This window comes from Melanotaenia boesemani, chromosome 18, assembly GCF_017639745.1.
Source record: "Melanotaenia boesemani isolate fMelBoe1 chromosome 18, fMelBoe1.pri, whole genome shotgun sequence".
Taxonomy (NCBI): Eukaryota; Metazoa; Chordata; class Actinopteri; order Atheriniformes; family Melanotaeniidae; genus Melanotaenia; species Melanotaenia boesemani.
In genome coordinates, this window is record NC_055699.1 from 22,415,937 (window position 1) to 22,438,292 (window position 22,356).

The following is a 22,356-nucleotide window of genomic DNA, read 5'->3' on the forward strand; positions in this document are numbered from 1 at the left end:
AGTGGTCTGATAATGCCACGCCTCCTTTCTGAAGCAGTTCAGCTGACATTTGAAATGGTAAGAATTTAATTTCCTTTTTTTCCATTTTCTTCCCCACCCCCCCTTCCCAGATGGTATCCTCAAAACGTGATTGAACAGATTGTTGGAGTGAGTGGGAGTCATTGTTGTCTTCTGTGTTAGTCTGGTGATGGACAGCCGACCTGTCCAGGTGTGCCCAGGTATGTCGCCTCTGGCCTGATGGCAGATGGGCTAGGCTCCAGGCTTTCCCATGACCAGGTATATGATCAAACAAGTATAAAAAATGGATTGACGAAAACACAATTAAAAATAAACACTAAAGACTTTGGTACTTGCTGTTCACCTACTGGTATTTTTATGCATCACAGATTATATCAAAACAACTGATTATGATTTAATGGCGATTTTACGAAACATAATCAGGATTAAAACTCCAACTTGCAGATTTTAGACTGCAGGAAAACCAGAAGCTTTTGTAGATTAACGTATTAGACAAAAACTAAAGTTATTATTATTATTATGTCTTGAACTTCTCAAAAATAAGAAGAAATCTGTCTTCAGATTAAAAACGTAAAACCAAGTGAACAGCATTGTTGGTCCAAGTCAAAATTCAAGTCCTTCAAACTGAGTCCAAAGCTGATAGTTTGAAGCTAAAACCTGCTGATGTTTCCTCAGACAAGTCTCCATCTGATCCAAACTTCAGTCTGCCATGGTCTTCTGTTACTCACCTTTCCAGAGTACTGCGACATTTTTGCTACTGGATGTCGTCCAACCTGGCCCACAACCACACACACAGTGTAACAGAGAAAAAGTTGGACACCCCAATATATACGGCAGGGGGGCGAGGCGGGGACCTGGCAGGGACCAGGGCCCGATAGGGGGGACAAAGGACTGGACTTTAATAGATTCTGCTGCCTCAACGATTTTCCTTCATCCTGGTGTGTCTGCTGATTCTGCTGTGTGTGTGTGTGTGTGTGTGTGTGTGTGGTCTCAATAGAAAGTGCTTGGCTACAGCTTTGCAGGTCAATGGTAATGCACATGCCACGTTTCTGCAGAGACAAACAGGCAGTGAAGTAGTCCCACCAGAAATACCGTGATACCAGGAAAGGTTCAGCACTGAACATGTCACACAATCAGGACAGTTTATTAACGAACTATTAAAATGTCACAGTTTGAACTTTTTTATTTAATGTTATTAATAATAAGTTTATTTCTAATTTATCTGACAGCTATGAAGGCAAACTGAGATTATCAAAATTTTCTCTTTTGATTATTATGTACTTCCTTTATAAAGGCTTCAAATGCTAACTCTTAAGTAATAAATGTTACTTTTCCAAATATAATCAATAAAAAGTATTTATATCAAACTGATGCTGTTGAAATGTCCAGGAAATACATTAAACATATATTTACTTTTTTTTTTTGTTTTAATTTATTATTTTAAATAAACAACAGGAAAAGATATTTTGTAAAAAGTCTGAAGATTAATAAAAACTTTAAACACAACTTTAAATCAAAATAATAAATAGAAGTAAATAGAAAATGTTGCAAATTTGCTTTGTTTTAAACAAAACATTCAATATAATATGCATCTACCAGAAGCTTTTTCCTGGTCAGGTCATGAAGGATGGAGTTTAACTTATCTGACAGTAGGTGAGGTGGGAACACCTGAAGGCGTCACCTGTCTGTCACAGACAGATACACAGTAATAACAGAACTAGGGGAAGTCTCAAATGTTTGTTTTCCCAGTTTCTTCCACAAAAAAAAAAAAAAATAAACTGTCATATTTGCTTCACCCACAGCTCAGTCAGCTTATTCCCACTTTTACTGATGATCACAGACCTAAAGACGGAAAGATAATATCTGCCAGCCTTCTTTAAAAAGCTTATAAGTTGTCACACAGAGTTCTGAAAGTAATATTTGTTTTATTTATTTGTCAAAATTAAATTAATCTGTTTAATGAAAAATTCCAAAGGTAAGGAGGTAAGCTGCAGGTGACAACCCTTCTACTATTTCTGTGATAGGTTCATTCTAATTCTCATCCAAACCCAACACACCAATCAAATGAGGCAGCAAGCAGCCAATCAGAGGCAGTGAAGAGCGGCTCAGGTCAGGTGGAATGGAATTATGGGTGTGATTACATAAGTGGAGAGCAGAAAGACTGAAACATGAAATGAAGAGAAATAAATCAGTTTTAAACCTGCAGACACAAAACAATAAATACGTGAATATTTTTGTATTCATTCATGTAATAGCTGTACAATGAAACAAAACAAAATAACATTCATTTAAATCTTCGAATTATTTAAAAAAAGTGTATAAAATTATCATTTAATGCAATTTACATTAAAGTTTTAAATAACATCAATTTCAAATTGTTTAAAAAAGTGGAACTATTTTTTAAAAATTTAAATTTTTTTTTTAAAATTATTAAATAAATCTTTATAAAAATAAATGAAGTATCACATATTTTAGTATTAATTGCTATGAAATAATAAAACACACTGAATTTCTTTAACTAAAAATAAAACAAATCTAATATAAAGAATCCCACATATGAAGATTAAAATATGTATTTTTATTCTGTCCTCTGCCTCTTCTTCTTCTCTGATGCTGCCATCTGTTGGTCACAACAGCTTATGTAACACCAGTAGCAACATCTTGCTTTAGGTCTCTTTAGGTCTCTTTATTGGACTTTATCAGTCCAATAGAGAGACGTAGCATGTCTTTGTCCCATGTGACACATTAACTGTTGTCCTGTGACTGTTTTCTCACATAGATATTAAGCAGCAGTCTCATCTAGATGCTTCCAGATTTTATCATCTTTCATCAATCCTCTGCTCTGACTTTGTTTCCTGAGTTCAGACTTTCAGGCTACAGGCGCAACAATTATTCAGGTAGAAAATTAGCAAAACCACCGCTGTATTAAAAAGACCCCAAAACAAGTTAAGTTGCTTAATGTCTTCATCCAGAGAATTGTCTCATTCATTGCTGGACTGTGCTCTTCTTCATCATCATTATCATCATTGAGTAAAAACACAGCAGGATTTTAGCTAAATGACAGAGCACTGCTTTATTGAGAAGAGTCATAAAAACAGAAATAGTTTCTTTCAACATATAAAAACCTTGTAAAAGAGCAGGGAGGATTCTGGTAGCAGCTTCCCCACACACAAAAAAAGTCAACTTCTACATTTATCAAAACCCAAGATTGAATGTCTTTTTGTGCATGCACTGGTTTCTGTATAGGCCCTTAGTGTCCGTATAGGGGAATAAATTCAAGGCCGCATTTCTTTACATTGAGTGCACAAAAAAAAAATTCACTCCCAGATTGTGGTTATCTGGTGGAGCAGAGAAAAAGGTGTAAAAGGTGTTAGAATATAAAGATATGCATGCTGCCAATTCCAACAACCTTTAGAAGAAACAAGAATCATGATGAGATGACTATTATTACTTCTGTGCATAACATGGAAAAACTCAATGACAGAGAGCTAATAAAATATGTGCACAGAATGACAAGGACAACCAAAAACCAGTCAGAAATGTGGACAGAACAAACATCTCCTGTACAGTGGGACACCTCAAGGTGCAGTAATAGGACACCTTCTCATCCATCTCCCTTAGTCCAGTCGTCTCTCATGGCTTCTCATGTCGCCGCTACGCAGATCATAGCCAACCGTGACCACGTGGCCTCAGCAGGACTCTCAGCTCCTTCCTGACTGGACAGCAAGTGTGCCTGGCTCATGGTTCATGGTTGAAGGTTTCTTTATTAATACCCGTGGGTAGATTTGTTTTGCAGAAACAATGATAGCATTTGGCATTCCATAACTAAACACACACTGAACCTGACAGACAGGTATTTGATTGAGTAACATCAAAAAATAAAAACAAACCAAAGAAGTGCTCAGTGTTTTGCCATTCACCATGCAGCAAGGACAAGTACAAAGATAAAATAAAATAAATAAGATCAAGATAGATAAAAATAAATAAAAACAATTAAACAATAGAAAATCTTAGAGAAACAAAAGCAATTTCTGGTATAAAAACCAGGATAAGAACATAGAATGTAAAAATCAGGGCTAAAAAATAAAATAAATAGAATAAAATAAAATAAAGTGCAAATGTCACTACTTCTTCTTGAGCTCGGTGACGCCAATAGGAACAAAGCTTTATAACACTTTGTCCTGCACCTTGGGACTACAAACGTGTCCAAAGGGAAGAAGCTGAAATTCACCCCATAGAGGATGGGAGTCGTTATTAAGAATTGATTAAAGCCATCCTTTCTACCTGTTTAGTGTACAGAGAGGCTGGACAAGACTGTGACTCACCAGTCGATGACTGAATCATCTCACTATTTGGTTCAGTGAGTTTTTCTCAGTACAGAGGTCTGACCGAACCATGCCACCAAGCAGAAAGATAAATAAGACTTAATAAAACAATAAAACAGAGCCAAAATTGTTCAGTCAGTGTGGAAATGTGTGAGTTTTGCAGTTTTCATTAAAGTTCAAGGCGAAGTTTTGAACCAGTGTGGGTCACTGTTCTCAATTTCATATTCACTGAGGTTTAAAGAGAAAAAAAAAAGAATCTTACACAAGTGGTTTTATAGATATAAATATTTCTAGGTGTGTGTCTTTTTCACATGTGACTATTTCTCTGTTTAACATGACAAAATCAGCTTGTATCTGACTCATTTTGTCTCCAGTTTCTAGTATGGACCATGGTTACCTCTCCTGGTAAAACCTCTACCCATGATCCAGAACTCAGCAGAGTGCCTGCTGTTCCATTAACCAAAATTGTCACATGACCTTCCACCCATTACTGACCTCCACAGGCTGTCTATGGCTGCCTAAATCAAATTCCAGTCTGTAGAGAGAGTTCTTAAGCCCCATTTCTACCAGTGGGTTCAGGTCGTTACAGGATGGTTTTTACAGTAAATCCAGATCTCTGTTGCATTTCTACAGCCTTATCTTGTAGCCACCCTATTGGCTGGATAGCGATAGATGCATTAGCTACGTTATACCATAAGGTCATAGTGGTGCGGCGCTTCATTATAATTCCTTGAATTCCTTGAATTATAATGAAGAAGAATGTGACACAGAAACAAAGGAGGACAATGGCGGACTTCCGTCTTTTTGGATCAGATCAGTAAATTTGGGACCCCAATGAAAGTGTCCTAAAAAAGACGGATGGTCAGATATTCTGGCAATTTTTGCCTGTGGAACCACAAAAACAATGCGTACCAACTCGTCATGTTGTTGGAAATGGGGCTGTACAGACTTCTGATCCTTCTGGAACACTGTGTTCCTCTCAGGTGCATCTTCTGGATCTCTTAATCTCGGTCCAAATGGTTCTCATTTGTTGTTCGTTGATGGCTGAATGAGCTACTAGATGCTATCAGAACTGGGACATCTCTTAATAAAACACCTCCTTTGCTAACACACCAAACTCAGACTGACTCTGGACTCCTGGACCAGTTCTATGCTAAATGTTGCTCCTCACTTTGAAGAAAATCCACATAAAACATGTCAAATGGGTAAAACTAAATAGAAGTACATAAATTCAGATGTAGGAATCGTCTCTTAAACCCTCAGTAACCTAAAATGTGACCTTAACTATGTTTTATCCACAGACCACTTCTGCCATTTTCAGTTGGCATCTTACTACGTTCTGCTCATCAGTTCCACCAATAAGCCCAACACAAGTTCAAGCCCAGCTCATTCTTTTATCTAAAGCTAACATCATACCAAACTCCTCTTAAAAATCTGCTTATTCCAAGTTTTCTTTGTAAATTCTACAAAAACTTTGGGAAAGTAGATTTGTGCAAATTCTCAGGGTCTAACAGGAAACATAGCTTAACAGTTACACAAAATTAATGCATCTATAACAATAAAATCTTTTTGTTTGTATCTATCAACAACAACTTGAGTGTATTTTCACTGATCAACTAGTTCTGTAAATCTTCAGCTCGCAGATCAGTTTGGAAGCATCAGCTCTGAGTTTCCAGCAGATGTTTTTCTGAGATCCTGAGGTGCGTCCGTTGTGCAGCTCTAACAAAAAGTGCTCGTCTGTTTTTTTCTGTGTGGAGAGACAAATGTCAGGATTATGTGTTTTAACAGGCCAATATTAAATCTTCAGGTTTCTGAACAGAGTCTTGTGTGACCTGAGGAGCATATCAGACTCTCCAGTGATTGTTTGGCGGTAGAGGGCGGGGCAAATGGTGGGGGCGCTACATCATGGAACAAGCAGTCCGACCCTGAGGCTGACCCGCCTCCATCTTCTCCACCTCTAGGATCATCCTTCTGAACACCTCCACCGCTGTCTGAGGAAGAGGAAGCAGGAGATGGTTATATGGAAGCCTCGTTCTTCATCAGGAGGAAGAATTTTTATCCTCACCTGGTTTTCTTTGGCTGAAGACTCAAGGAAGGCGGCGTTCCACGACTCTGCCAGGGCTTTTCCCTCCTCAGAGCTGATCACTCTGCACAACAACAGATGTCTTAAACAGGGATGTCACAAATATTTCATTTCATGATTAATATTAAAACACCACAACTAACCCTTTCATGCATATTTTTTTTATTTAAAGGCTTATTCAATTTATTTAAAGACTAAAGATTTTCTAGTATATCCATGGCTGTGGATGGTATATTTGTACCATCCACACTTATGTCCACGTCAGTGGACATAAGTGGACATAAGTGAGTCATTTAATACATTACCACTTAATAAAGAATAAAGAATAAAAAATATATTACCAAATTTCATATACATACATAAATATATTGTAGTTACAAAGTTTGCCTCAGTGCTAAACAGGAAAAGAAAACTATGATACTATATTTTAATAGAATATATAAATAAATGTGACAATATTATTTCATAAATATTTCATAGAACAGCTAAAAATGAATAAAAAGCCAAATAAGGTTAAAAATAAAGAAAAGCATCAGTGTACATGTCTGCTGAAGTGAGATATCTTTTGTGAAAAATTGTGCTGTTGTATTTTTAGTAATTCAAAGGGTAAATTAATCGTAAAGATCCCTCAATATCGCCACTTTCCATAAAGAATTATGTCCGAAACATATTGGCAGATCAATGCAGTTCGTGCACAGAAGATGTATTTTTATCTTAACCTTTTTAATCGTTGCATCTTCAGACATCTGAAACTAAACTGACACCATTAAGAACATATAAACACATTTCTACCCCATTTCTCTTCTGTATTTACTCATCTTTTTCCCCTTCCTCATCTTTTCTACCCTTCTTCCTTCTCTTCCTCTCAAATCCTTACTAGCTGAATTTTACTCCTCCTTTCTTTTTGCTTCGTGGTTTTATCCTCCTTTTCCTTCCCTCATGCTGTAGAAGCTTTTTCTCACAACTGTAATCGATCTGAGCGGCTGCAGGGTTACAACAGCAGGTCAGTAACTACTGCTGCAGTCTTCAGTCAGTAGATGCTGATGCAAAGATCAAACTGCTGCAGAGTTTCTGTGTGTGTGTGTGTGTGTGAGTCTGTGTGTGGGTATACGTGTAAATTAAGCTTTGTGTGCATGTGTGGGTATGTGTATGAGAGAATGCGTATTACCTTTCCATGTGCAAGTCTTTCTTGTTTCCAACTAAAATAATCGGTACTCTAGATGAGAGAGATGAACAAGATGTTGGTTAATCCCTGAGTTATGGCTGATAGGATGCATGAACGAACATCATTATCATAACCACCAACATCACCACCACCATCATCATCATCATCCTCATCATCACCACTGTCATTATCATCACCACCACTATAGTGGTGATGGGTGTCATCATCATTATCATCATCATCATCACCACTGTCATCATCATCACCACCACTATCGTGGTGATGGGGGTCATTATCATCATTATCATCATCATCCCCACTGTCATTATCATCACCACCACCATCGTGGTGATGGGGGTCATTATCATCATTATCATCATCATCACCACTGTCATTATCATCACCACCACCATCGTGGTGATGGGGGTCATCATCATCATCATCATTAGCTGCTTTTCTACAGTTTTTCACAAAATAAAAGTGATTTTTCTAAAACATCTCGGGGTGTTTAGTGGATTAGCATCCACTCGTAAAATCTCGACCTACGAGACTCGACTTTGAGAAGGAAGGTGATTTCTAGTTCCCTGAAAATTCTGCATTTCACTGCTGTTTGCTATCAAGGATGATGTATATATTTCTTTTCTTTCATTATTTAAAATTATATTTCCATCTCCTCTTCCGTCCATACATACTGTGCCACCTTTACACTAAAATGAATCGGTCATGTGACCCCTACGTCACGTCTGGTGACATGTAAATAAAAAAAAATGTTTCCATTACACTTTTGTGTTATACTTCTATTATATAAACAGTTTTTTATTGCATTATTTAGGTTTTGTAGAATTCTAGGGGTAATGGAAACACAGCTATTTTCACCATCATCATAGTCATCATTATTATCATCACCATAACAATCCTCATCATCATCACCGCTGTGTTCCTTATTTTCGCTGTCATCATCATCACCATTTTCATACCCCATCATTGTTATCATTATTATCATCATCACCATCATCCTCATCTGTCCTCATCACCACCATCGTCCTCATCATCGTTATTATCTTCATCACTATCATCCTCTTTACCATTATCATCATCATACTTATCTTCATTATAACCACCATAACCATCCTCCTCATCATCACCATTACCACCATATTCCTTATCTTTATCCCCATCATTATTATCGTAATCATCTTCACCATCATCCTCGTGTTCACCATCAACATTACCATCATCATCATCACCACCACCACCACCACCACCACCATCATCATCATCATCATTATCATCCATGTCTTCACTATCATCATCATCATCAGCCAGATGTAATTACATGTGATGAAGTCTTTTCTCCTCCGTGAGCTGTTATTTACAGATCTGAGGGTTCAAACTTTTAGAACTGAAGTTCAGAAGCAGGTTTAGTTTTTCCTGGAGGTCCCTGAGTGTTATTCATATGGAATGCCATTACAGTCATTATTAAATAACTGAACAGGTGATTTAATAAATAGACAATGATATTGATAAATGTCTCTGTTAATACATCAAAATAAATCATTTACCTAAATTCATTAAATTAATGTAAAAAATTGAAGAGTTTGATTTTTTAATTTATTTTTTTAAATACATTTTTTAAAGGGAAAAATCCCATTTGTTCCAAGAGGGTTTTATTTTCAGATGTGATTAATTTCATTTCACCTCATCTCATTTTATTTCAGGATATTCAAATGGAGGATTGAGTCCAGCTCGGTCCAACCTGTCAAATACAACATGTTTTGCTGGTTCAGATTTTAATGATTTTATTTACATAGTTTATTTTAATTACACAAGTAATCCCATTGAGGCCCAATGTCTCATTTAATGGAATATATTTTTTTGTTTACTTAGTTAATATTGATAGAAATGGCATTCCATACTGCATACTCACAAAGACAGAAGTGTGTGTGTACGTACTGGACGTTTCCCACCATGTCCAGCAGCTTCTCGTGGATCACTCTAACCACCTCAAAACTACACACAGAAACAAAAAACAAAACATTGAGAAACTATACACTATACATGATCAAAAAGAAAAAAGAAATCTATCACCATGGCAACAGTGACAAAATGCTCACTGCTCCATCTGATATTCTCTGCTCGGTTTGTTTGTAAAAGTAGTGTAAAAAGTGGTGTAAATAAAATGGTACTAGTGATAGAGGCCTTAAGGAAGAAATGATGAAGTTAAGACTAAATTACATTAGAAGTTCTGGATGAGACATAAAGGAGTGTCCTCTTTTGTTCTGAGCTGTGCAGAATAACACGAGAGTAAATTTCATGTTGTATAAGCTTCCATTAGTTAGTCTCATCAGACAGAATGACATAAATGTTAATTTCTATGCAGATGATATTCAGCTGTACTTCTCCATGAAGCCTGATTAAACCAATCAGTTATCCGATTACAAATATGTCTTACAGACATAAAGACCTGGACGACTCTGAATTTTCTCCTTCTACATTCAGAGAGACTGAGGTTGTTGTCTTTGGACCTGACTGCCTTAGAAAGACATCAAGCTAAGTAATTACTCTAGATGGTACTACCTCGGCTTCCAGTACTAAAGTAGGAACCTTGTAGTTAATTCGGCCCAGGATCAGTCCTTTGACTCACATATAAAACAGGCTTCCAGGATCATGTTCTTTTTACTATAGTAATATTCTTAAAAAGAGAACATCCTGTCTCAGAGTGATGCAGGTTTACAACCTGAAGTTGTATTTAAGAAGCAGGAATGCAAAAGTTTGAAGATCTGAGTGTTTTTATAAAGATTTCTTTCAGAAAGGTCCTTTAGACTGCAAAATTAATTATCAAAAAAAAATCAGATTTTACCTTTTGTATGATGTTACAGAGTAGATGAGGATGTAACCATCAACGTCAATGGTGTAACTCTGAGGGAAGATGGAGTACTCATCCTACAGCACACACACAGATAAACATACTTTTATTCCAGCATGAACTGATGAGTGTTGGAAAGAAGTCACCCAGACGTGGCCTCACCTGACCAGCCGTGTCGACCAGCTGTAGGTTGTACTCCTGACCGTTCACAATCATCATCTTGGTAAATGCTAACACGCACACACACACACACACACACACAAAGTCAGAATCATTAGGTCTGGTGTTCTTTATGCAGGGCAGATAAGATGACTGAGACAGACTTACTGTTTTCTATGGTGGGGTCGTAGGAGTCGACAAACTGACCCTCCACAAACTGGATAGTGAGAGAAGACTTCCCTGAAAACACACACAGATACAAACACTGTGTGTTGCTTTAACGTTCAGTCACTGGATATCATCACCAGGATGATCTGGCGCTACGAGTTAGTCAATCAGCTGTAAGCTGGGTTTTTGGTTTGTCATTGGAAAGCTGAAAATAAACTTTATTCATATCTACACAACTTTACAAGAGGCGGTAACACCAAAGCAAAGAGAGTAAACCAGCTGCTAAACAGTGGATGTGTGAGAGAAACTAAATAATGTAGGAAAACCAACCAATGACCCAACATTGATTTATGATGGATTTTAAAATGATCAATAAATCTTAGATAACTACATTAATCAAGTTATAACCCCCTTTTAATGCTGCAGAAAGAAGCCCCTGTTTTTTGTTAATTAGAATCTTTGAACACATTTTGGTCCCATCACTCATGATTTTTATTCTTGAAAGATGTTAGCAGACTGTTGTCTCTTAATTCTAACATTTGGCTAAACAAAATGATTTTCTATAGCATGGTGAGATCCATCAGGAGCCACAGGCTCAGCGGCCATGATGCTCCACGTTGCAGCATCAGGACCACACCTGCCCACACCTGATTGGCTGTCAGCTAACCAATCCCAGCTTACAGCCAATTATAGTTGTAGAACTGGATGGAAGGAATGGCTTTAAGTTTTGTTTAAATGTGTTCAGATACGCAGTGTACATCAATATAAAGACTGAACCAGCTCATCTTTTGGTCCATGAGGTGTTAAAGCTTCATGAGAGCTTAAGCTTCCTAGGAGGATGGACAGATTGATGTTCCTGCATGACAGCTGATAGTAGTGGTGTGGCTTAAGATTGACATGCGCATGAGTGAATCGCCGCCCAATGCGGTTATTTCCAGCAGTTTATAACATGGCGAGGACTTACCCACCGACCTATAGCCTAACACAGCGATTTTCCGGGATTTTGGCTGCGGCATGGTTTTATTTCGAGCATCCAGAGGAGAGGACGGAGCCTTAGAGCCTCTGCATCTTCTTTCACTGAAGAGCCGCGTAATTAATGAGCCCACAACGCCGATTGGCTACGCACACAGACGAAGGCGGGTCTTTGGCATTAGCGCGCAATTCTATTGGATAACAGTTCTGGAAGTGTCAATCGTTAGACAAATCGGATGGTAGACTTTACATGTTAACCAATAGGGAAAGCAGAAGACGATAAAGTGGGTGGGAACAGTGATGTAAACAGGAGCTACTTTGGTCTGCTAGCTGCTAGCTTATGTGGCTAAGCATATCAAGCTAGTTAACTCTTCCGGATCAGTTCTCTCGAACTTTGGACCTACCAATCACGGTTGAAATGGCCGGCGTCGCCCTGAGGAGCTCAGCTGTTTGGCGTTTCGTGAAATTAAGAAGGTGGTATTGGATCATTGATCTTGTCAGCGAATGCCAGTTGTGATATCGCGGTATTTCAATTCAGAAACTTCTCTTCACTTAAACGAGGGTCATATACTTAAGAAAAGTCCACAGTGTAGCAGCTGTTAACTTAGCTGTTAGCATCCATGGAAGCTGCTGGTATCCAGATACTGCTGCCCAGCGACTTCATGAATGACCCCGAGTTACACTAACCAGTTCATCAGTCAGACGGTGTTTAGCGCTTTAATATCTAAGCACGGAGCTTCACTTTTCTCATTATATACCATACAAGTGAAAAACCTTTAGTGTACGCGGCCACAGTTAGCCACGACCTTTGCTCCACATTGGTAGCAGAGGAATAGAGCTGGAAGAGCTGACATAACCTGACAGTTATTATCTGAAGGACTCACAAATCTCAGACCAGCCAACTAAAAGCAACTAACTATTTTCACAACCAGCTGATCGTTTTAGACTGAAGCATGACATGTCAATGTTCACAGTACTGTTCTACATGAGCCTCCAGACTATAAAATGTTTTTCTTTAGAGGGAGCAACAAAATTTGTCCAACGTAAAACTCTGATATCTCTAACAGGGCTGGGTGATACTGCAAATTTTGGTATTGATCCGATACCAAGTAAATCCAGGACAAGTGTCACAGATACTGATACTTTTTGCTTGAAAACACTTAATGATTTCGCTTTTAATTATTGATCATGATTATGATAAAACACAGTACATTTTATTTAAAAAAAAAAAAACATTTTTATTAACAGACTGAATTGGAGAACTGAGAAATATAACTGTAAGTGTTTTTTTGTTTGTAAAGATTATAAAATGATATCAACCATGTAACAAAATAATAAAAAGGTTACTGCTTTTATCACACACAACTGTTTGAGAAAAATAAAGTCAACGGTTAAAATGAGCTAAACTAACACAAAACCTACTATTGGTTGGTTTCACATTCTTTGGCGTTTTGCTCCCAAAGCCTTCGGCAAGAAAACTTGATCTCATTGTGCTGGTATCAAACAGTACTGATACTAGTCTTGGCATCGTTGTCATCTATATTTGAATCAATCCGTCAGCCCTAATCTCTAATTAATGTACAGTTATTAAATATGAAATCCACTGTCTTTTACTCATAAGGTTTTAATTATCAGGACATAAAACTCATCTGGTTCCTCTCAGATTTTAATATTTAGTAAATGAGCAACAACATTTGAGGATACAAATACTTCCACCCTTAAGTCCTGCCAGGAGCTGCTGATCCATGCACTGATTCATTGATCATCTGCTGCCCATCAATCTGGCAAGGGTTATAAGTCCATCATTCTACACTCTGTAAAATGATGGACTCCATTTAGTTTGAAAGAGTGTTCACAAGTAGAAAACACTGAAGACAGCTGCTAATCTGCACAGGAGTGGATGTCCCAGCAAGTTCAGCCCAAAGTAAGACTGCAAAAAAAAGAGCTACATCTCAGACTTTCCAGGCCTCGGTTAAATGTTAAAGTTCATGACAGTCTAGTTAGAAAAAAAATAAACAAATATTGTGTGTTTAGAGGGGATGCAGGAGAGAGACTCTTCTCTCTAAAAAAGAGCATGGCAGCACAGCTTAGGTTTTCAAAGCTGCATCTAAACAAACCACAAAACGTCTGGAACAAATTTCCTTTGGACAGACCAGACCAAAGTGGAGATGTTTGAATATGTATAAAACCACACGCAGCATATCAGCACAAACACCTCATACCACCTATAAAGCATGGTGGTGGAGGACTGATGATCGGGGCTTGTATTGCAGCCTGGACCTGGACACCTTGCAGTTATTGAGTGGACCATGGACTCTGGAGTCAAATATGATGCCATCTGTCTGAAAGCTTGGCTGAAACTGACTCATGCAACAGGACAATGACTCCAAACAGAAACAGATCTACAACAGAACGACTAAAAAATGTCTCATCTGATTCAGGGCAGGTGTGTTGTCCTGTAGATATGAACAGATGTAGCTGGGATTTTTTCTGTTTGATTTTATGAGTCACATCAGAAGTTTCCAAGTAGCTTGAAGGTGGTTCTTCAAATCAACTGACTGTTTCCTTCTGTGTCATCAGCTTGGTCCGATCCAGTGTTCCCAGTTTGAAGTTCCACACTACAGCAGGTCCTATGATGGGTGAGTTTCTACTGCAGATCAGCATCGTGCAGGTTAACTGCAGCAAAAAAAACTTAAAAAGCCACTTTTTGATTTATTTTTTATCAGACATAGATGAACATTTCAAACTGTGTCCTTCTTTAGCAGCAGTGATCTGATTGGTTAATTTCACTGATGATGATGATGATGATGTGTTTGCAGGTGTGACAGTACAGCAGTTCGAGCAGGCGAAGACTAAACTGTCGACACTGAAGAATGACCCGGGCAATGAGGTCAAACTAAAGATCTACGCTCTCTTCAAACAGGTAGGACTTCCAGATGTTCCACATGTTGTGGGATGTTTGTGCAGATGTTTTAGAATTAACTGAGAAATATCCAACGTTTTCCCCTCAGATCCGCTTTATTAAAGCTAACTAAAACCTGACAGAAACGGTGGGTTATGTTTGTAGAACTCAGTGAAATCAAATAGCAGATTCAGACAGAATCAGTTTTCATGGTGACCTCAAAAATCTGACACAGCTCCATGTCAGTCGTTCGAACATACATCTCGCTTCTAAGTACTTTTCTCATTAACTGACTGAATCGGTTAAAAACTTATTTACTGACTTCATCACAGACTTGGTAACTGAAGCATCAGCTGAATCCTCTACTGAGTCATTTACCTGTTTGGTTCCTGAATTATTACTGACTCATTTACTTACCCGGTTACATACTAGTTTACTAACTTATTTACTGTCTTGTTTGTGGACTCATTTCGTGACTCATTTAGTGACTTTGTTACTGAATTGGGTACTGACCCAATTATTTTTTTGGTTACAGACGGGTTATTGACTCAGTTATAGACTCGTTTACTGACCCAGTTACGTACTCGGGTTTCTGTCTTCATTATGGACTCGGTTACTGACTCGGTTACCTCGGTTACTGACTCCCCGACGTTTCGTCCCTCTCATCTTCTGTCATGTTGAAGAAAAAGCATTTCAGGATCTTCATTTCTAAATGTTAGACTTCCATCTGTGTCGGCTGAAACTTGTGCTGATGTTAAAATGATGCACAACGATGAAAAATGAACAATTTCTATCAGATAGAAACTAAAATAATGAGGCTATTTTTGAAACGTTTTGTTTGAAGACATTTGTTAGAAATAAAGTGAGTTGAAGTGAAAGGTTTTTGGGTGTCTCGGTTAAAACTCATCTCGTTTTACATGTAAACAAACAGCAGGGGGCGCCAGAACGATGAGTGAATGATAGAATCAGTGCTCTGTGAAGCAGGAAGAACTTTCCTGCAGAAATGTTCAGAAACTCTTCTTTTAATTTGGAAAAAAAGTCCAGGTTTGATCGTTGATTCATCCTTACATACTGTATGAGACCATCATCTTCCTCCTCTTCCTTCTTCTTCAGGCCACTCAGGGTCCCTGCAACACCCCCAAACCAGGGATGCTGGACTTTGTCAACAAGGTCAAATGGGATGCGTGGAAGTCTCTGGGCTCCATATCACAGGTAGGAAAGTTTCAGCTGCGACTGAGGCTGCTGAGTTCAGCATCAGTGATTTTAACTCGGTTTTTATCAACAACAAATCTCAGATCCTTCAGCAGCATCACCACAAGTAAACAAACTGTAAACATCTCAGGATGAAGCCAGGCAGCAGTACTGTGACCTGATTGGCTCCTTGGTGGAAGCAGAAGGCGGAAGCTCCGCCCAGGTTGCTGCGACGCCTGCTGGAAGTGGCGCTTCATACGAGACGCTGTTAGTGACGACGGAGGATAACATCACCACCATCAAACTGAACCGACCAGCAAAGAAGAACGCCATCACCACGGAGGTCAGACTGCATTCAGCTTTTACATTAAAGATGAAAACAGGAAGTCAGGATGTTTTCTGACTGGTTGATGAGTCAAAGTCCCATCATCTGTTATTTGTTTATTAACCATCTGTTAACTCTTAAATGTTTTGTTTTCTTTCAGATGTACAACGAGATCATCGCAGCTCTGGACCAGGCAGCAAAAGACGACTCAGTCATCACAGTTTTTACTGGTACGCACATCTATTTTTGGCCCCGCCTCTTCCAGTTCTGGTTATCTTATGAGTACTTTTGAGTAGACTTCATGATGGCTGTTTTTATCTGTACCACCTGTGTTAGAATTTATCCAGAATCTGGACTAAGGAGGGGAAAGCAACAGGAAAGAGAAAGAAGCAGCAGCTTGTTTATTGTAAATGATCCAGAGGATTCGCTGCTGTATTCTCAGCTGTTGTTTCCACATTTTTTACCAGATAGTCACCTAAATTAACGCATTGAGAAGAATGAGGGGAACATGCCTGAAAGCTTCAGAACAGACCCATCATGCTTTCATAACACTGAATGTTTGGTGCTTGTTTGCTGCAGGTGCCGGTGATTTCTACTGCAGCGGAAACGACCTCACAAACTTCACCAAGATCCCAGAGGATGGAGTGGAGGCGATGGCCAGAAAAGGTGGAGATCTGCTCAGGTGATGATTGATTAGTGTTGAAAGAACCTCGTTGCAGATTCTGTCAAACAGCCGCCAGGTTTATGAAACAAAAACCGATGTTTTCAGAAACTTAAATCAGACTTGTTTTAAAGAGCAGGAGTGAAGCTGGGTGGCGTCACCAGAGGGGGCGCCGTTGGGTACACTGTTGTAGTTGTTTTCTGTTTTTCTGTTCAGCTTTTCCTGTTTGCATCTTCTAAATTCAAATAAAACCAGATTACAGTCTTAAAAAATTTTAGATGCTGAGTAGATAAAACAGAGCTGTTCTCTTCTATTGAAACTTTGACCGTCTATTTTCTCCTCTGCAGGAAGTACATAAGTGCCTACATTGACTTCCCAAAGCCGCTGGTTGCCGTGGTGAACGGCCCAGCTGTTGGCATCTCCGTCACCGCGTTGGGACTCTTCGACCTGGTCTACGCCACTGAGAGGGTACGTCATGACACACGCCATGTGATAACAGTCACATGTCGTGTGTCATGCAGCAGTACTGCAGAACATGTTAAAGGTTTTGTAAATAATCAGGGAATAATTTTACCCTCAAGTTCCACCCATCATGAATATGAACTAAAAACATTTCATGTAGATTCTATTCTATTCTATTCTATTCTACAGTCATTTAGCAGACGCTTTTATCCAAAGCGACTTACATTTGAGAGTAAGAGTAAGATGTAGAGATGCACCGATCCCCTTTTTAGGGTTCCAATCTGGTATAAAAATTTGATACCAGCTGATACGATATTTTCAGATACCAAATCAGTTCACATAAACATCATCATAATTATTGTCATTATTGCCGTTGTTGTTGTGTAATGTTTCATCAGGCTGTACTAACCCACACATCTCTTCTTATTAAGATATTAAAATTATTCAATTTAAATGTTTTCCAAAGTAATATAATAATAAGAAGAAAACTTTCTAAAGTAAATCAAAGACGGCGTCTGTAGCTGCTTCATAATCTCCATAAAAACAAAGATAGTTATAATTTAGCAATAAGAACTTTTATTAATATTAAGCTCCAAGTTAATGGTCCCCTTTCACTCTTTCACTGGTATAGATTTTGATACTGATATTATTTGGCTCTTAGAGGAAATCACACAATTGTACAATGTGCATCAGTATCTTAATTGCGAGGGAATATGAAAAAAACAAAAAACATAAAAGCTTGAAAGAAATGTTTATATTATCATAGCTCATATTAATGCGTTATTAGGTAAAATAAATATTTTTAAAGAGATAAAAACAACTACAAATTATTAGAAATAATGAAATTTCTTGAAATAAAACACTGAAGAAGCTGCCTTAAACCAGTGAAATATTAGAAAAAACATCATGACATCTGATAAACTAACATCTCAGTTTCATTCGTAATTTTATTGCCTAAAACTCAGAAATGAAATCGCATTGCATGTTTTGTTGTAGCACAAGTATCGATACAAGAGTATCGATCTGCTCATCCCTAGACAGAACAGGACCAGAAACAGGATCATGAGTCCAGGTTTCAGGTCTGTACACTGACTTCCCTCCATCAAAGGATGGTTTTAAAGGACTTCTTTTCTGGTTCTGGTACGTTTTGAACCTTCAGGATGTCTCCAGTCATCAGGACCAACTTTTTCTGGTCTTATTTATAGAACTAAATGTGAGCTTTGGTGATGTGAAGACACTGCATGGTGCGGACTGTAAAAGAGTCAGCTGGTTCAGATCCAGATGTTTCATCAGGAACATTTTACATTTCAGGCCACTTTCCACACGCCCTTCAGCCAGCTGGGTCAGAGCGCCGAGGGCTGCTCCTCCTACACATTCCCCAAAATGATGGGCAACGCCAAGGTACACACACACACACACACACACACCCTTGGATTATCAGCTGGGCAGTACGTTAACTGTGGATTCTGTGTGTCTTCAGGCCAGTGAGATGCTGCTGTTCAACAAGAAGCTGACGGCAGCTCAGGCCTGTGAACTCGGTCTGGTCACCGAGGTTTTCCCCGACAGCAGCTTCCAGTCCGAGGTCTGGACCAGACTGAAGGCCTACGCCAAGCTGCCCCCCAACGTAAGCACACGCTGAAATAAAAACAACTGTTGGCATATTTATTTTACTTTATATTGTCCAGACACGCTGCAAACTGCTTTAAAAACGTACAGGAAATCCAGGACTGGAATTAATTTAATGAATGTATTTTTTTAAAATAAATCTTCAAAACCGACTTCAGGTATAAAAAATGTGATTATAAAACCAAACTGATCCGTACATGGATGGATGTTAGCTGTGCTACGCTAACGTTAGCTGGACCTGCTTTTTGTTTCCAACACCAAACACACACAACCAGAACCTGCTAACGGTTCTGCTGTTCGGTGCGTTGCTGCCACTCAGTGGTGGAAACACAGACATTCCAACAGAACACACTCATAAACGATATCTTGTCTATTAATTCATTTAAAAAGTTTAAATAGTTTTCATCAGTTTCATACAGAGAAGCTCAGAGGAGTCCTAACCCGTCCTCCCTCTGTCTCTTCCAGTCTCTGGCTCTGTCCAAACAGCTGATCCGATCCATGGAGAAGGAGCGTCTGCACGCCGTTAACGACGCCGAGGTGGAGCGTCTGATGGAGCGCTGGACCTCAGACGAGTGCTTCAACGCTGTCATGAGCTTCTTCCAGGCCAAGGCCAAGCTGTGAAGGAGGAACGTGTCGTAGACCTGGTTCAGCCCGTCAGGACCAGAATCACCTGATGCTTTTCATGCTGTTAACGTCACGCTCTACCACATCCTTCTTCCTCCCACTCAGAACTGAAAGGTGAACTGTGACATCATCATCATCATCATGTTGTCCTCACTGGGAGGAGGTGAAGGAAGCGAGGAGAGATGTTACCATCATGAAGAGCATCCTGACTGTGTCTGGACCACACCAAACACATCTGATCCTAAAATCCTGTATCCGGCACTTCAGGACAGTTCAAATCTCAGATGAACTCCTTGTTCTTCATCCAGAGGTTTGATCCGGAGCTCCATCTGCCGCCATTACCCGTCCCAGTCCGAGGTACCGCGTAGTCCCTTTGTGTAAAACTTAAACTTACTTTAAGGACTGAAAGAATGAAACCAGAAGTACTTCTAAAGAAATCTTCAGTCAAAGAACGGAGCTGCAGAATCTTTAACTCGGAAATTAAACCCAGAAGCAATGAGCCTGCTACATTCACGGGCCGCTGCCTGCGTAGGAAACGCGAGCATCGTTCCTCTCTCCGTCCCTGTCGACTGTGTGAAAGGCTTTTTAACTTTGTAGCTTTGATTTGATGATTTATTGTTCAACTATCTGACACAAAGTACTAAATGTAGTTTTTAATCATGTTTCAGTGATTTTTGTACAGAAACTGTTGAATGTTGAACTTTCTCTTTAGTTTCTGATCAGATTATTGATGATGCAGAGCTGATTAATTCCCTCTGTAGCCTTTTTTTTTTTTTACTGAAGTCAGCACCAGCTGCTGATGTTTTCATGGTTTCTAACAGAACTGGTGCCTTCAACTCACCGAGGCTGCTGCTCATCTTTGCTTCTTTCTTTCACTTCAATAAAAACTTGTTTCCAATTCCAAACTTTGTGTCCAATCCATGAGTTTTCCACAGAAAATATTCTGCCTCCTGGCATTTTAATCGGATACTGAGATGAATTACTGATCATGAGCAGTGATTATTCAGAAATGATCTTAAAGATGAAGATGGAAGAAACATCCAGACCACAGATTGCTCTCTGTGAGCTTTTCAGTTTGTTTTTTCTAAATTTACATGTATTCAAACTTCACTCGTCTTTAACCTGCTGTAGCATCAGAAGTTAGAGTATTTACTTCTGTAGTATTTTGTTTGGCACTTTTTACAAATAAAGGGCTTTACAGTAAAATCCATAAAATATTTTTATCCAATAACCTGAAATAACAAATAAGTCTGAAAAAACAAAAAATAAAAAAGCTGATTTCCTTTAAGCTTTATTCCACTGACAGTTTAAACCTTAGATTTAGCTCAGTTTTAAAGTTTATTTTTATAAATAAGTTTATAAAACTAAACATAAACCTGTGTTAACATGCTGTATCTGACATGACAAATCAGACTCATGATACATTAGGATGGATCAACTATAGTATCTGATATGCAAACTCTTTTAGCCAGTACACTATCTGAAAGAAAATTTAATTGAAACTGTTATGAACATGATGAAATTATTAGAATTTAAATGAGCAGATATGCTTATATAAGAATATATAAGAAAAATGTGTTCACTACACACCACTTGATGCTGTTTTTAAAACTTTCCTGAATAAATTGCATTCATTTTACCAAAATAATATTTATATAAATAAAATAATAAATTTACCAAAATATTTTTTTATATATTCACTGCTGATAAATTATTACTTCTTTAAACACCTTTCCTCATACGTAGCTTCTTGTTGTCATCAGCTGGTACTGTATATTAGAACAACCTTTTAGTTCTGGTCGAGTAGATTCTGTACAGATTATAAGTCCATCGGAGGGCTGACATACAACCCTGCCCACACTAAACAGCCACCAGTTCTTCTCGCATACATGTGTTCGGACTGGAAGGAAACGACCACCTGAATGAAACCCATGCAGATAAAGTGAGAGCATGAAAACAGCAGAGAGACCACAGCAGTCATATTTTAGATGCATTAGGCTGCAAATGTTTGTATTCTTTAGGCCAAATGGTAATAACATTAAACTACAGATAGTAAACTGCAGTATTTCTCTTGTAAAGAGAAATATCGGGTAAATAAAACAAGATGATTTAACTACAAATCCACAAGAAATGTAACACTCAGCTTTTTATGCAAAACATGTTTTAAAGATCTGATTAAAGCATACTTTTTCCCCGTGTAAACATACTTTTACAGGAACGACACTTTACAACAACGCTGCAATCCACTGATTGGATGAAAGAGTCGTCACTTCCTGTGTGAATCGACACAAAGAACAAAGCAGGAACAGCGCCATGTTTAAATATACTGTGGATTTTTGCTGTTTAAAGCCACATGCAGACCTGCTGGTGGAAGTGAGACTTAAAGTGCAGCTGTGAAGTGACTTAGGTTTCACTCAGGTTGACTGTTCCTGAAGTTCTTTTTGACATTAGAGAGCTGCAGCATCGTTACCTTCCAGCAGACATCTGTCATTCATTTCACCATCACCTTGTTATTTTGTTGTTGGTCAGAATTATAAACCATTTTGTAACCAGGAGATAAGTGTTAGAGAGCACTGGCAACAATGAGGACATGATGAAATATCAATTATTAAACGATTGTTGTTTATTAAAACACTGGTGGTGAGGAAAGGTTTCACTCATGTTGTTGACTGATGGCCAGCTACCATTCACTGTGACAGGTCGAGCATCTTCAGTGAAGACTTGACATGATCAGAATCAGTACTAGTTAAGCCATAAAATCAGCTGTATAGGATAGTGTTTGCTCCATTGAACCTTTCATGAAGTGCAT

General features: G+C 38.6%; 3 protein-coding genes across 7 annotated transcripts in view; 1 reads left to right on the forward strand and 2 right to left on the reverse strand.

The window, feature by feature from the left end:
* Positions 1-22,356, reverse strand: part of LOC121628724 (NACHT, LRR and PYD domains-containing protein 12-like) — a 2,607,341-nt gene that overhangs the window by 930,465 nt on the left and 1,654,520 nt on the right. The gene's annotated exons all lie outside the window — the stretch shown is intronic.
* LOC121628763 (GTP-binding protein Rheb-like) lies at positions 3,091-11,845 on the reverse strand. Of its 4 annotated transcripts, XR_006008244.1 has the most exons (9): positions 11,749-11,845; positions 10,785-10,856; positions 10,620-10,687; positions 10,452-10,534; positions 9,545-9,601; positions 7,595-7,642; positions 6,409-6,490; positions 6,176-6,334; positions 3,091-6,090 (listed from the first exon to the last, which is right to left on the reverse strand). XR_006008244.1 is itself a non-coding variant. In XM_041968089.1 (8 exons), the coding sequence occupies exons 1-8, from the start codon at positions 11,798-11,800 to the stop codon at positions 6,242-6,244; spliced, it is 555 nt and encodes a 184-aa protein (XP_041824023.1). In that variant the 5' UTR covers positions 11,801-11,845; the 3' UTR covers positions 3,091-6,241. The 4 variants fall into 4 exon arrangements, 3 of the variants coding, with proteins under 3 accessions (XP_041824023.1, XP_041824024.1, XP_041824025.1); XM_041968089.1 differs by having other exon boundaries at positions 3,091-6,334; XM_041968091.1 differs by lacking the exon at positions 3,091-6,090 and having other exon boundaries at positions 6,226-6,330.
* Positions 12,074-20,452, forward strand: eci2 (enoyl-CoA delta isomerase 2). Of its 2 annotated transcripts, none has more exons than XM_041968069.1 (11): positions 12,074-12,230; positions 14,337-14,395; positions 14,576-14,679; positions 15,772-15,870; positions 16,001-16,192; positions 16,335-16,404; positions 16,754-16,856; positions 17,183-17,303; positions 18,609-18,698; positions 18,778-18,921; positions 19,389-20,452. In XM_041968069.1, the coding sequence occupies exons 1-11, from the start codon at positions 12,175-12,177 to the stop codon at positions 19,542-19,544; spliced, it is 1,194 nt and encodes a 397-aa protein (XP_041824003.1). In that variant the 5' UTR covers positions 12,074-12,174; the 3' UTR covers positions 19,545-20,452. The 2 variants fall into 2 exon arrangements, with proteins under 2 accessions (XP_041824003.1, XP_041824004.1); XM_041968070.1 differs by lacking the exon at positions 12,074-12,230 and adding an exon at positions 13,961-14,202.